Source organism: Centruroides vittatus, unplaced genomic scaffold (assembly GCF_030686945.1).
Source record: "Centruroides vittatus isolate TY-2023 unplaced genomic scaffold, ASM3068694v2 contig_890, whole genome shotgun sequence".
Taxonomy (NCBI): domain Eukaryota; kingdom Metazoa; phylum Arthropoda; class Arachnida; order Scorpiones; family Buthidae; genus Centruroides; species Centruroides vittatus.
The window spans coordinates 863,870-880,688 of record NW_027122581.1 but is presented as its reverse complement, the minus strand read 5'-3'; the positions used below and the strand labels follow the sequence as shown (position 1 = coordinate 880,688).

The 16,819-nt window shown below is 31.2% G+C and overlaps 1 protein-coding gene across 1 annotated transcript in view; it reads left to right on the top strand.

The window, feature by feature from the left end:
* The first annotated feature begins 825 nt into the window (after positions 1–825).
* The window catches only part of LOC136983868 (solute carrier family 35 member D2-like protein), a 29,821-nt gene continuing 13,827 nt past the window's right edge, over positions 826–16,819 (top strand). Inside the window, exons 1-3 of the mRNA XM_067280736.1 lie at positions 826–873; positions 13,542–13,752; positions 13,823–13,856. Coding sequence (XP_067136837.1) covers positions 846–873; positions 13,542–13,752; positions 13,823–13,856 — 273 coding nt within the window. The 5' untranslated portion in view covers positions 826–845. The remainder of the gene's footprint in view (positions 874–13,541; positions 13,753–13,822; positions 13,857–16,819) is intronic.

The window sequence follows — 16,819 nt, the reverse complement described above, 5'->3', positions numbered from 1 at the left end:
TTTAAACAAGTTATACATATTGAGTGGATAAGAACATCAAAATGAAGGTCAATTCCTCTGTGTATTTCTTGTGTTCCTAGGTGTATGAAAAAATAAAAATTATGAAGATACTCTTTTATTATTTATTTTACAGCGCTTTTAAAAAAATTTTAATTGTAGTTCTTTTATTCTAGTGTCTCTTTCTAAGTATACTAGTTTTTTTTTATTTAATTTTATATTCGTCCTGGATTTTTATAAATAAAATCAATGAATTTAATAAAAACATTCCCAAATTATTTAATTAAAATAACTATACCGAATATTTAAATATAAATCTAAATCTCTATTATAAAATAAAAAATAATTATTAAATGATTGATCGAGTAGAGAATATATTAAAATTAATTTAAACACTCTTAAAGTTCTTTAATTTGATACTTTTTTTACAAATTTTTAAAATAAGGAAAATTTATATTAAATATAATAATTTCAGGTTTTATTTTACTGTATTTGTCGTCTGTATGCATCTGCTCTACAGGGATCCACAGGAAATAATAACCATATGTGGCAAATGCTAAATTAATAGAAACAATTTGCAAAACAGTTATATAAACCAATGCAAGTTTTTTTTTGTATCAAATTTAAATAATATAGATGTATTTTCATGTTTAAATAGGCCAATATTTGTCATTTTTTAACGTTTTCTTCTATGAATACATCATAAAGCTTTAACGTACCGAATTCAATAGAAAGTAAACTAGTTTTTATTCAAAATTGCATTAAGCTATTTGTGTAAATAACGTGGTATTTGCCGATCTAGTTGCTTGAATTTTGATTATTTTCTTTTATTTTCTAAAGAATTAAGAATGATTCCACACGATACGAAGCTGAAATGTAAGTTTAAAAATTAATATTTCTTAATAAAAAATAATATTGGATATTAATTATTTGGATAAAAATCTAGAAAAATATTTTAAAAATGTATTTGTAATTTCAGAAGACATATTTCTACTGTTTACAAAATATATTATTTTCTATAAGTAACAGATATGTAATATCAATGGTGCGGCTTCTTTATATTGTTTAAAAATCAATTTCTTTAAAAAAGTTGAATGTGCCACGTGAACTTTATGTTGTATCTTGTGTTTCACGCTGATGACTCTTGTAACATGTCTATAAAAACTCTTTGAACGTCATTGTCTAGGTAGGAAAGCATTTACATTGTCATGTTTTTATCCTTAGAAATTCGGCTGTGAACGTCAAGAGGTGGGAGTTTCTTTGTTTTAATTTCATGAATAGTTACCTCCCCTTTCTTCGAAACAATTGTAATCTCTCAGTCTACCAGTCAATTTACAGTTTTTAATTTTTACATGACCAGAATTTTCCTCACTGATCTGAATCCACAGGGCTTTATATATGTTAAGTTTAGTAGTGTTGATGTTTGAGTTGACTGCTACCTTAAGATCAAAGTTACGTTTGTTCAGAACAGTAACTTGATGCTGATGAACATTACTAACATAAACAATCATTTCGACTAAATCTATAATATTACAAAATTATTTTTTACAATTCGTTTTAAATAATAACAGTGTATATTACGTCAACATCAAGCTGAGGAAATCAGCTTTATTTAAGAAAATACACGTATGATTTACAATCGAGGCTATCTATGAGAAATGCTGGGAATTAAATTAATAGCTGTAGCACTTTCTCCCCTTTTATTGACATTGGCATTGAAACTTAGCCTACATTATGTTTCAGCAAAATAAATAAATAAAGTAAATTTTGAAAAATTGGCACTTACACCTTTTCCTACGTTCATTCTTTAATTCTACTAATTTAAACTATGCAAACACGTTGACAAAAAGATGGAGTATTTATAAATACAAATCTTTTGTAGATAATTATCTTTATGATTGAAACGAATTTAAGATATGTTATATAATAAATTTTAAATAAAATATTATAATAGTTTGAAATTAACATATAAATTAACAAGAGATTATTTATTGTGACATCGTCACAATGTCGGGCTGAAATTTTTAATCATATTTTTAATTTATTTAATTTAAAATATATGCTCTCCACCTCAAATTAGTAGTGGCTTGCCCCTGTACATCATACTTTTCTGTTAGCAATAGAGTCGTGCCGATCATCTATTAACTGCTTTCAAGGGAAAAGTTTTGAATTGAAATAACGTGATTTCCGATTTGCATGGGAAGTTCATATCTAGTTAATCGAGGCTTCCTGCCTCCAAACTTTCCATGTCTGATCTTGTCTTTCATCTATCTGACTCCGTTCTCGAGATGAAAGGAGGAGAGACATACCAACGGACAGTGGTAATTTATAGGTTTGCAATTTTTTTAAATTGCAACCCAATAATTAATATTATATATATATATATATATAGTTACATACATAATTTGTTTACTCTAGAGAGCATAAGTAAAAATAAGCTTTATACTGTAGAGCAATATTTTGTAGAGTAATCTTGTTTTATTAATATTATCATTATCAATCTTTATTAGTATAAAGGGTGGGAATCCTGTTACTCAGGAGCTAAATAATTACAATTATCAAAAAGAAAATATACATAAAAGAAAATATAAAGGTGGAAAAAAGCCATGTGGTTGTTATTAACACGATTTTGTGTTTGACACTTCTAAGAAAATATACATTTTACAAACACAAAATCAAAAATACCTTGTGATATTGCAGAATCTAGTAGTAAAGTAAATCCGTATTTCCAATCACGAATATTATTCTCAAACAAAAAGGTATTGTTTTTTTTAAACTCTTTTCGCCCTGTGGGTACTAAGAGGGGCTCTTTTAGTAAGCCCATATGGGTTCGGCCAGGCCCACAATGGGGCGACCGGGTGGTGAGGGACGGGGCCCAACATATCCGAACGGACCACCCCCCGAAAAATTCCTGGGATTCACCGTTCGGATTCGATCCCGGGTCCCGCAGAGCGGTAGGCTGCCACCTTGACCGCTCTGCCATCCGGCCCCTAACAAAAGGGTACTTACACCGAATGTTTGTAGAATTTTGTTTAACTTTGCCATAGTCGATTAATTTCGTGTCATAAGCTACTTTGATTTAACATTTCTTGATGTAAAAAAAGTTATATTTTCGTCACTTTAAAATTTTATTTTGCGTTTGGGAAGAACCAGAATCGATATGTTTCATGTCGAATAGCATATCCAGGCACGGTTCTCTCTAGTTGATATAATCTTCGAAGAAAGTAAATATGGAAGCGTTCCAGGCCAAATAAGAAATTGGTCCTGCATAATACATATTTGAATTTATTAGCGAATTATATAATCTCATATGTAATCATATATTAGAGATTTTTAATCTTGAACATAGAAGTAGCAAATTATCAATTGTTGCTTTCACTTTGTTACTTAATTTGATAACGTGCGATTTAAAACTACCGTTCGATTCAAAGGTCACTCGTAAATAATCGACTTCCTTGATTAATTGTACGGGTAAATTTTCTATATACAACTTAGTTTTCTTTTCTGAGATTTTATTATCTTATCTAAAACTCGTTATCTGTTTTATTTGGGTTAATTGATAGATGCAACGATTTAAAAAATAAATTAAGTTGATTAATTTTTCTTTGCAAAGAAATTTTTGTCGGTTCCTGTCATCTGCAAATAATATATAGGCCTATTGAAAAGGTCTGTTTGCAATTTCGATGCCATCAATGGAGTTTGTAGAGTTAATCAATCCTAGTCAAATAAAAATTAAACAGGTATGGAGAAAGAGGATCGCCTTGTAGAATTCCACGAGATAATTTAAATGAAGGAAATATGTTGTTTCCTTGAATGATATTAGTATTATAGTCTGAAAACAACTTAAGCATTATATAGGAAAACTTTTCTCCTGCTCCTTTATCTCTCAAATTTTGAACCAAAAGTGGCACATAGACCGTATCAAAAGCTTTTTCAATATCTATGAATGCTGTAAATGGTTTCTTGTGTTTTTTGGGCAAGTGAAGTTGAATTACTGATAGCAGCAAAAATATCGCAGATTCTGTACCTCTGTTTCTTACATATACACAAGGGCGGATCTACATAGGGACTAATAGGGCTTAAGTCCTGGGCCCCCAAGTGTCAAAGCCCACAAAAATTGAATTATCATCATAAATTTTTAATACTTTTTCATTAACAATGAGCACTTATCGTATAGTAAAAAATAGTTAATATTAATAATTTTAATTTATTTTATTTTATTTAAAATTTTGTTTGTTTATACGTTTTTCTTAATAATATTTCTTTATTTCTTATGTTTTTTTTTTTTAAATATAAGATGTAAAGTTTGTCATTCAACACCATTTCATAAGTAAATATATTTCAACTCTGATTTTGATGTTATTAAAAATGGATTTAAACCCCAATTTAAAGATTCTTAATATAACAAAAAATGGGGCCCCACTGGACTTCAATAAGCCCTAGGCCCCGAAAAATCTAGATCCGCCCCTGCATATGCATATCGAAATTTGGATTCTAAGTCCATTTTACTGGTCTATTGTTAAAATTCTTTTGCTAAAATTTCCGTAAAACATTTTCTTAAGGTAAGTAGAAGAGCTATTGATCGGTAATTATTAGGAAGAAGTTTATCTCACCTTTTGAAAACTTCTTTTAGTATGTCTGTCCTGTCTGGTGGAATATAGGCAATAGCAACAATGATTAATTCACTTCTTAAATTAGCAAACTTAGGTTTAGTCATTTCGATTAATAACATTATAAGGTTATCAGTCTTTTTTATTTGAAGAATTTTACATAAATTATTTTTTAATAATAAGCGTATTCCTCCATAAGGCCGGTCTGGTCCAGTTGTTGTTCTAGCAGGAGTATTTTCTATTAAGTAGTTTTTGAATGTATTTAATTTATAAAACTGTTCGTAAGTAATCCATGTTTCTGTTATTCCAATGATATCTGCTTCAAGTTTAAGCTGTAATAGGTCATTTGATGAAATTTTATTCTTTAATCCCTGTCAATTCCAGTTTATCACTGCTAACATTTGATTATTCATGGTATTTATTGTAAGACCGATTCTTTGCAAATTTACACTACTTAAAGTCCCGTCAATAAAGATTTACAACTACTTAAAGTCCTATCGGACTTTAAGTAGTGTAAATCTTTATTGACGGAATTGATAAAAAAATTATTTCGCATTTACTAATTGTTTTGTCTCAATAGTACACAGTATGTTATTTTATCTTGACCTAATACAAAATATCATGATCAAGTTTAACATGACGGTTTTGCTTTAGAAGGGAAGAAGATTATTTCGTCTTGTACGAGAACCCTTTGTAAAATCAGCTGAGATTTGTATATTTTGCCATTCACCGATTAATTTTCTTGTTTTCGTTTGATGAAAGAGGTGAAAAAACATTGCGAATTTGGTTGTTCCTTAACGATAACAGAGTTTTTTGTATTAATTAATTGAATTACGTCTAGGATATCTCCTAAAACTACTGAATCTAGATTCAGAGTGTGTTTATAAAATTCCATATATCTTATTCGGAAATATTTTCGAACTACGATTATTAATTAGAGAATCCATTTTGAAGTGCACAAGTTCCTCTTCCATTTTTAATTCCTTAATTTGTAATTCTATGTTTTGTATTTTTTCTTCTGCCTTATTAAAATTGATTTTTAAATTCTCGAATATTTTTTATTAGTATTTAGTTACTGATTATATGTGATTATGGGTATGAAATAAATTAATATGTGCGATATATATTTATTATAACCGACTGGAAATCAAGAAGGCTACATTTTTCAAGCTAGATAAAGCGTTAGACAACAAAAATATTTAATAAAAAGTTGAAGGATAAATATATTTTGTTGATCAAAACGAAAATTCTTGCGAAACATGCCAAACATATTTCAATGATGAAAGATATTCTATTAGTTTTCTGGAAGCAACGTATGAAAGCAACAATGGAACTGCGGGATGGATAGTTTCATGATAAAAAATCGTAAACATTTATTTTTACACACCTACAAATATATAGTATACTACTACTATATATAGGCACATTATACAGTATGTGAAATACAAAAGTTATTAAGCTTAATTATTCTCTTATAGAATTTAAGTTAAAGATAAACTCTATGTTAAACCTATCTTAATCTTCTTTAAATTAGATTCTATCTTAAGCAAACTTCTTAAATTTATTGAAAAAGTACTTAAAATCGTTTCATAATTATTTAAAATTAAATTAATATTATACATATAAAAATGTTGTTTCATATTTTTATGGCAAAATTTTATATTATAAAAAAAACATATAGGTTATAAATGTAAATTATTATTATTAAGCATCTCTAAATGAATACAGAATATCCAATATTTTAGTTTATTTTAAAAATGTTGTATTTTATCGTAATTTCGCTATCCCGTATACTTATATTGTAAATATGCTATATATTATTTATCTATTATGGGTTAACAGTATATCTAGGTCATGTACCGTACAGTATTACTGGTGTTGAACGAGGGTGGTGCTATTTGTGAGAGTGTTTTAACGAGTATGGCATATACAGATTGAACCTCCTTAATCCGGCAACCTTGGGATCTGGCCATTGCTGGACTACAGAAAATGTCGAATTACAGAAATTGATCTTTAAGACTGCTGTGGAAATTACCTACGTAACCACATGCTTATTCCATACTTATATTGCAGTATTATCAAAGATAGAACTAAGCTTCAGGAATTAACATTAATGCTTCCAAGCAAGGTTTTTCATTGTTTCATATAATATACAATCTAAAATCAAAAATACTTGTACTTTAGATTACATCAGAGGTTAGAAAGTTCTTCATGATCAGCAGTGTCTTCAAGGTAGGCAGGATCATTAAGGCCTATGCTTATCTGATACAGTGTGTGTACATCAGAGACAGAGGAAGTGCAGTAAAACGGATTTTCTACGCTGGAATGAGTCACTAATGACCTTCAACCACTGTTGCAATGTAGTTTGCTTCTGGTACTTTGGCTTTCCCTTAATTTCATTGAATCAAATAGACTAAATAGACATAAAAGATCTACAAACTAGCGGCGACAAATTCAAAACGTGCCGGATCACAGAATGCCAGATTAAAGAGGTTCAACCTGTATACAGATTTACATGTTATTTTAAAATATGTTTTTATAACGTTAATAGGCCTAATTTATTTCTAAATGTTTACATTTCCAACAAAAACAACAACGTAAATACAAAGTAATCCAGGAAATTTCTTAACTAAATAACATTCTTATTTATAAATGAGAATTTTATATAATATTTTCTAATTTCAATACTTCAAAGAGATTTTTAAAATATGACAGTATGATGCTATTAATAGAGGAAAGATTTTAGAAAACTCAAACTATAATCCAATCTTATGGCGTTTTTACATTTAAAATAAAAGACGTGAAATAAATAAAAATATTTTTTATTTGTATTTTAAAATGGATTAATATAAATTTAAATTTCAAAAGATTCCAGTCGGCTGCAGTAAAATATTAACGGTTGATAAATACAGAGTATCCCCACTATTATAAATTATGAATATTTATAAGTAGGCTATTTCTGTATGAATCAAAATTTTTACAGTTTGCGTAATACGAGAAATAATGCCACAGTTATTTAAATTGCACGGTCCATGTAACTTTTATTCAAAATGAATTATTAATTAATGATATTCAGTATCATCACGTCCTCACAACTTTACCACCCGTTAATGTTTTAATACAATAAATCTAACTGTTACATAAGAATTTAATTATTGTACCTGTACATATAGTATAATTACAGTAGTGTGTGCTGAATTTATTAAGGTTTTATTTCAATTAAGCCGGAAAAAGGAACTCCGTTATCCTCAGCAGGCATCAAATGTTGCCAAAGATGAGGATATTTATTTAATACACATTCTCCGGTTGTAGGATTTTTCAGATAAGATTATTTTACCTGATAAATGGATTTCTTTTTAAATTCCAAATTGATAAAGTTATTATTTAATTAATTACGATATATATATATATTTTAAAAAGGCGTACTCTTGTAAAAAAAAAACTCTTTCGAAAATACTAAACACGTAATTTATACCCAAATATAAATATAGGTTAATTTTTTCGAATAAAAGTGAGGAATATTGATTAATTTTATATTCCTAATATTTATTTTTGTTGTTAAATAACTTATTACTAGAAATATATTGTATTATTTTAATTGGAAATTTTATAATTTTAAAATACGACCTCAAAAGTACACGGTGCAGTTAAGAAAATTAATATACGTGAATTTCTTCTTGCTTTAATAATAATAATAATAATTTATTCTTCATTACATTATTTGGTTAAAAAATTAAATAAACTGTTTTATGCATAAATAGAAATATATTTACTTTTTCAAGTTAAAAAATAAATTATGTATTGATATAATTTACATATAGACAAGTGTAAACTAAATCGACTAGAAAATTTTATTAGTTTTATCACCAAATTTGATTAACTTTAGATAAATATAAATTTAATAAAAATAAATTTTAGATAAATTGAGGTAACAGATATCAGATGCATCATATAATTATTGTGTACTACTTTAAGCTTGTATCTATTTTTTAAAAAAATTTCATCAACGAGTTGGTTAACTTTTTCGGCAACATTTAAAACTGCGTGCGTGGTGCCGTCTGTTATAATATTTATTGATATATTTGATGATATTTTTTAAAAAACTTTTTATATTTTTAATTATTATAAAATGGCAAAGCTTAATTTTGAGGGTAGGAATGAGTTTTATAAAAAAATTGTAAATGCTAATAACGAGTAAAATCGTCATTAAGTTTGACCCTACTGGAGACACACACGACCCCTTATATCTGCCTATCCCCTTGACCTTTAATCACCAAAATTTAACAGCAAAAATTCCCCTAATACACAAACTTCCATGCAAAATTTCAGAAATTTTCGACAAAAAGCACAGGAGTTATTAAGCATCAAAGAGAGTAAACAAAATCGTACTCCACACTCACGAACCATCCATACATACAGAAAAAAACTCCGAAGTTTTTTTTATTCTTGACGTTTCAAGGTCTTTTGAGTCAAAAAATGTAAAACTTTTGAGGGGGCATACTTTCCCTCTGATATATACTGCATATCAAAACCGGAAAAATAATAATAAACTATAATAGACTCTCGATTATCCGCCATAAATGGAAAAGATGCCATTTCTGTTAGGAAAATCTGGTTAGTCCGGTACCGTTGAAATACTGTATCTAGTAAACGGAACAGGTAAATTATCAAAGAAACGTGAAGAGAACAACCCACCGTAGTTACTTACAATAAACTGGCTACTTAGATCGTTGTAGATCTGGCCGAACACATAATGGGCTTGCTAAAAAAGGTTATCTTAGTCATTTGTACCTTCCAAAAATGTTCATTTATAATAATTGAAATATTCATATGAATAAGAATGCTTTTAATAAACTTTTTATATTTCTTATAGCATTTTTTAAATGAACTTTTATAGGAAATATCTTTTTTGTTGAGTTATAATTTTATAAATTTTTGCTCCTTATGAATGTGTTTAGTTTGAAACAAATCTCAAAAGTTTAATTTATTTGTTTTGCCCTCAACAATTTGACTACTCTCTTGTTATAACGTCTGAACGTTACATTAATATCAAATCAGTCTAGATTCATTAATAAATGTCCTATGCAAAGTATATGAATTCCTCCTTTAGCCGTTGACATAAAATTCCTGAGTACCAGGACTGGGCACCGGGTTAGTGTTTCGGTTTTATTGCATTACGGCAACGCGACAAATGGGTGATCTACTTAGGGGAATGCCTCCCAGTAAATCTTTTATGGGGAAACTGGCCCCCTATTTAAATGCGACTAACGTGAAGAAAACCCGAAAAACTCCAGCCTGTTGGCGAGGCGCGAACCTACGACCAACTACCAGTGTTCAGTGGTTTTATCCACTCGGCGATTGGTGGGCATCGGGTTAGAAGTGAGTGTAAAGGCTACTTCCTCGAGAATGCAAGACGGATTTCCTTCCATACGATCCGTCCTCTCCGTCTGCCTGCCCACCCATTGTGTGCACACGTCCATAACATAATGCAGACGGAATTTCTTCTCCGTCTGCTCCATCCGCCTGTCTCATCTGTCCAAAAGTGGGTGATTCCTTTGGCCGGTCCGTGATGAGCAAGAAAAAACCGGTGACTGGAGAGTTTTGAAAATGTCTAAGCTCATAGATCTCCATATTAGTAAACTGGTATATTACCGTACGGTTCAGAGAAAGATGAGATTATAGATAGGAGCAAAAATTATATTTTAGTTCCTTGAAAGAAGAGTGTGTCCAATTTTTCCAATGTCCAAGTCCAACTCCAAGTGTCCAATGTGTCCAATACTTATAAAGTGCAATATAAGTAATTTAACTAGATTAAGTATAACAATTCAGTGTTCCTGAATGTTGTGGACACATTGTATGTACTGTATATTAGAAAAAAAAAATGATGAAAAGTGAAAAATAAAATGATTTTAAATGTGAGGCAATTTACTTGATTTTTTACACTCATGAATATTTTATCTTTAGTCAATACAGCTGTTTTTGTTTTATATGTTCTGAATTACTAAATCAACATCCGTTATAACAGTTTTCGATGTGCAAATCTAGAAAATCTAAAAGCAGACAGCTGCAGATAACTTGGTCTGTGTAACATTCTCATATAGAACGGAAGTTTGCTTTGAAAAGATAATTGATTTATATTTATTTTTTGGCTCTTTTCACCTTGTGAGGTCTAAAAAGGCTTCTTTTCCATACTTATCGCGGTTGACGGCCGAATGGCTGAGTGGTTAAATTGTCAGCATAGTATTATAGAGAACTCGGGATCGAATTCGGGGGCGAACAACCCAAGGAATATTTTAGATTTGCACAAAATACACGTATTGACAAAAAAGTTAAGCACTAGATTTCGTCATATCTTGTCTTTCGTGTTGGGCTTTTTTTTTTTTTTTTAACTCTTTCCGCCCTGTGGGCACTAAGAGGGCCTCTTTTAGTAGGCCCATTATGGGTTCGGCCAGGCCCACAATGGGGCGACCGGGTGGTGAGGGACGGGGCCCGACATATCCGAACGGACCACCCCCCAAAAATTCCTGGGATTATTCGACCCGTTCGGATTCGATCCCGGGTCCCCCAGAGCGGTAGGCTGCCACCTTTACCGCTCGGCCATCCGGCCGTCTTCGTGTTGGCTAGAAGTACTAGGCTATGGCAAGTTTTTTTTATTTCGACGGACATGTTATGTGATATGGTTAGTATCAATAGTTATAGATATTTTGTGTTATACGCATTCTGTTAATATTATGTATGTATAATAGGTCTACCACGTAAAATTGTGAAAAATATAAATGGCAAACAATCAAAAGCATTTTATTTATTACTATATTCTTGAGAGTTTTGTCATTTCATGTTTCGCTTCCGCTATTTTATTTCCATGTCCAGTACAAATAAATAATAGAGAGATTGAGGCGCACGTATTCAGCCCAAAACGTGAACGGCGGACGGACGAGCGCCGTCATCTAGACCAGGGATGGGCAACCTGCGGCCCCCGGGCCGCATGCGGCCCACATTCATATATTTTGCGGCCCGCGACGCATAAAATGTGAATAAATATATCAATTTCCCAGCTTAAGGAAGTATGCTGGAAAAATTCAAACGTTATTTTTACAACTTATGTATATGAATAGTTTTTCCCGCAATGAATTTAGTAAAAATTAAAACAAGAAACCAGCTAACAGACACATGGAAACTAATTTAAAACTAGCAGTGACGAATATTCAAATATTTCCAATATATTACGTTTACATCAGTTCCAGAAGCTAAATTAAGTATACCTATGCTAGTTTATAATTATGTATGAATAAATAATTCTGATTTACCAACATTTTTTTTATCATTCTCTTGTATGCGGCCCGCATCAGTTCAAAAGTCTTAAAATGCGGCCCTTACATAGAAAAAGGTTGCCCATCCCTGATCTAGACGGTCGATAATGGCGTTTGCTACGTCTAGAATGGCGAGTAGACAATCGGATTAATTTTTTTTTTGTGGTTAAAATTATGACGTATTTTATTAAAATAATGATTATTTAAGCATTTAAGAATAATATTGTAAAGAAACTGACGATTTTAATCCATAAATTATTTAATTTTTTAGCAAGTGATGTGAAGTGCCTATAGAATTTACATATATCTGTGTTCATAATAGCTTATCATAATTTTGTTGAGGTAGATTTATTCTTTCACAGCATCTTCTACCATCAACAGCGTAATACGTTTGTAATTTTTAAAAAATTAATTTTTCGAGTTGCTTTTGAATTTACATAAGCCACTAGGCCTACTTCCCTCGACAAAAGTATGAGGTAGTCCTATCGTACGGTAGGAGACACCACGCTAATTAAAAATAATTATTTAGTGTTATTAAACATCCTATAAATACTTTTAAACAGTTTAATTTGTTTATTTACCTTTTCTGGTAACCCTCGATGTTAAATGTATCCACCATTTTTTCTTTCGTAGTTGGTGGTTCATATGAAGTTTTATGGCTATTCGCCTTTTTACTCCGAGAGACTTGTGGTGGATCTCTAGGCGGCCGAAGAACAGGCCTTATAGAATGGCCTAATCGCGAGCGGGGAATGAATGCCTTCCGGGAGAACTTTTATGGGAAACTGGTCTCTATTCAGGCGTCATCGATATGGAGAAAACCCGAATAACACCATGCTGCTAGCCCGTCCGAGCGAGGCGCGAACCCACGATGGGACTCCCAGTGTTTAGGGTCTGGTCTCCGCCGAATGAGCGAAGACGGAGTCCACTCGCCACTGGTGGGCTCCGCCATTTTTTCAACAAATTTTCCGTGAGAAAATTAGTGACGTTCACTGAGTCATGTGACGTTGTGAACGAGCGCCGCAAGGTCTTTTACTTGGACTTAAAACGTCAAACGTGTACTTCTGCTTGTCGTACAAGTTTAACGTTTGTACTTACGCCTCAGCCTCGCTAATGTTTTCTATTTGTTGATTCCATTCCGGAACTGCCTAGAATAGCGAGGTTAAGGCCGAAGTTTTAAACACGAAAACGTGTACGTTGGAAGTTCAGCGCTGCTTTCCTGTAAGCCTAGAAGTTTGACAATGGCGTTTGGAAAGTCAGTGGAATCATGCTCGACATTCCAAACGCCATTGTCAAACTTTGGGCTTACAGGAAAGCAGCGCTGAACGTCCAACGTACACGTTTTCGCGTTTAAAACTTCGATCTAAACCTCGCTAATATCTCTACCATATCATATAAGTTAGAATGTGAATTAAAATCTTAACTATTTACCAAAATAAATATTCAACTATTCTTTAATTTATAATTATACTATTACTAAGAATGTCATCTTTACGGATCTTGCTGTATAAAATTTTATTTTTTAATATAATAATATTAAACAAAGTAGATGGCAGCGTGGTCGCTAAATTGTTAAAAATGGCGAACAAAATGAAATGTGTGTGTTTCATCTGTTTATAATTGTCAGATGGAGTCGACGATGATAGAATGACTGGATCTGAATATAAGTGCATCAGCGAAATTCAGGAAACGGTACAGTGTGAAAATAACGAGAAAATGTTGATGGAGAATTGTGAATCAACCAGTCCATTATATTTACGTGTATTTTCTGCACTGTTGTATGGATTTTCGTCATTTTTAATTATTGTCATCAATAAAATAGTGTTAACTACATATAAGTAAGTTAAGTTTAATCTTTTAAACAAGGTTTTTCTTAAAAACAATATTTAAATTTGGCTGTTTTTATAGATTCCCTTCCGTTCATGCTTTAGGGATTGGTCAGGTAAGCTTTCAATGCCTATAATTCAGTAGGGTAGATGTACCAGTTTTGGCCAGTGTAGTACCAGTTCTGGCCAAAACTGGTACATCTACCCTATATAACATTCATTATGTTCTGATTTAATTTCAAGTATACTAAAAATGCATATGTTAATACTATGCAAACTATACATTAAAAATTAATATTTCAAAGTCATGTACAGGTATACCTCATCTTACGTCGGTAATTGGTTCCAGGAGAGGCGACGTAAGTCGAAAAACGACGTAAGTCAAATTTACTTCTGTAGTTACGATGTAAGTCGTAGTTTCGACTTACGTCGTAACTAAACGCCAATAATGAGCACTTAAAGACCGCTAAATAAGACAACACATAAACACAGATGTTTTCATGTTTCGTTCTCTAAGATTTATGATTATTATACTAACATTTACTGTAAATGTACATATTTTAATATGATTTTATGTGCTTTTAATGCTTTTCTAGTGATATTACGACTTCAATGTTTCAATGGCGGACAGATTTAAAGTCGAATAAACTGATTTAAACTTGATTTTTATTTTTCCATATACTTTCTTGACAAACGACGTATAATCGGGAACGACGTAACTCGAGAGCGACGTAACTCGAGGTATACCTGTATTATTCATAAAGGGTCTTCCGAATAAGAACTATAGTATTTCAATTATATATACCTCACAATCGTCATCTGTAGCCAATGCTTTTTTGTAATGTGTGTCATATATAACCTTTGACAATTTCGTTCATGGTTACATATATGTGATAAGAATGTATTCTTATTAAAAAACTTATCACCAAAATGAGTGTGTCTTAAAAAATATTTGTCAAAGATTATGTGATGTGTTCGGCATACACGAGCCCGACAGAGCTTGCGATTTGTCATCTAATCTCGCCAAATTTGAAGAGACTGGGGCAGTTTTTAATTGTTCGACATCTTGTAAGCTGAGGAGTGGCAGAACAAATGAAAACATCAATGCAATGTATGAAAATGTTGAATGGGATTCAAGAATGTCAATTTTGCATTGTTCACAACTGTTTGGCAGATTTGGTTGCCACACGACTTACGATGGTATCACTTTGTTACAAATCAGTTTTCCGAGATAAATAATTTTTCAAAAAGGTGATGTAAATTGGCCTCCAAGATCATGTAATTTGATACCACTAGACTTTTGTCTTTGGAGGTTTTCTGAAAGGAAGTATCTATACCAGTGGCTTGTGGTGAAATTTGATGATAGGAACGCTGTGTTTCTATAAAAATTTTAAACAAATATTGGAAGTGACAAAAATATACTGCCGTATTTTACGGACTATAAGACTCACTTTTTTCTTCGAAAAATTGCCTCTAAAATTCAGGTGCGTCTTATAGGTATTTTTTAAAAAAAATTGCTTAAAAATTAAGGTGCGTCTTATAGTCCCTAGCATCTTATAGTCTGTAAAATAAGGTATTTATTTTAATTCTAAAATAGATACATTGACATGAAACAAAGATATAAAAACTTGTTTTTATTATGTTTTATAAACTAACTGTTCAGCAACTTTTTTCTGCAAAGTCATTAATTACTTTATAAAAATTGCTTGTTGTTGATTCCATCAAAGTATTTAAAAGCTCTTTTTCTATTGAAAGCAATGCTAGTGACAGCTGACTGAGCGTTCCTTGCAAATGTATGAATTCACTTCATGGTTGAAAAATACACCCAACAGATGCACTCATAGATGGTACCATAAAAATTGATAATATTAAATCATGTAATTCTTTTAGTACATTTTTTTCAGCTTATCATTAATTATAATATGTTTTATGTCTAAGAGTGACTTGCCAATATAGTCTGGACATGAATTCACTATTTCAATTCACTACATAATTTAGATAAATCAAAAACTTCTCCACAAAGTTTACTTAAAGAATTAAAACTCTCTTCAGAAAATTGTTTTTCGTAATATTTAAAATTATTAACATCTAAAAGTGATAAAAATTCTAAAGATTTTATGTCTGAAGATCTGTCAATACAATTTTGTATCAATGTATCCATTATTTCATAAAACATTGCTGACTCACTATCGAGCAGGCCAATGTCTGACACTTAAATAGAGGACAGTTTCCCCATAGAAAATCCTCCTGGGAGACATCTCCCTGTGGTAGATCACTTCTGTGTTGAAGTGATCTACCACATCCTTATCCCATTAATCCACTCTAATCTTCTCAGTTGTCCTTCTTTCAATTAGTAAAAATTGTTGCCTTCTTTTCTTTCATTTTCAACTCTCTGCTTTGTGGACACTAACAGGACTCTGTAAACTTTTCAATTATATCCATCACAATGGACCAGGGCCACAATGGTGACAACTGAGTGGTAAAGATGGGACATACTCAAGATAGACTAGTCATTAAAAATTTCAGGAGTTGCTTTCCTGGACTTGATCTCAGATTCTCCAGAGCAATAGACTGATGCACACACTGACTCAGATTGGACCTGTGCAGAAATGATTGGCAGGAATTAGAGTTTCTCATTTCCCAGTCTTTTGCTTGTCGCAGAATTCTGGGATAAAAGTGAACTGTTTTCCAGGATCCTGGGATAGAATTAATTATTTTTAAGATATACAAAATATCATGAAATCAAATGATATAATTATTTTTCATTTTTTAAATTTTAATACGTTCTGCAACCTCCAAAATCGTATTAATAATGCAGTGTAAGATACATATATTGAAAATTACCTTTGAATTATGTAGAAATTTTTACAAATAAAAAAAATTTATTAAAGTTTGCTGGAAACTGCATACAACAACAAAGACGACAAAAAAAATGCTTTGAATTGAGTTGAAAATTTAAAAAAAAAGAACTTAGATCAAACTTCTAACTTAAAAGGTAATTTCGTTTTTTAAATAAAACATAATACAAAATATTACAGTAAATTTTTATAATAAGATTTTAAAAAGTAAAGATGATCAA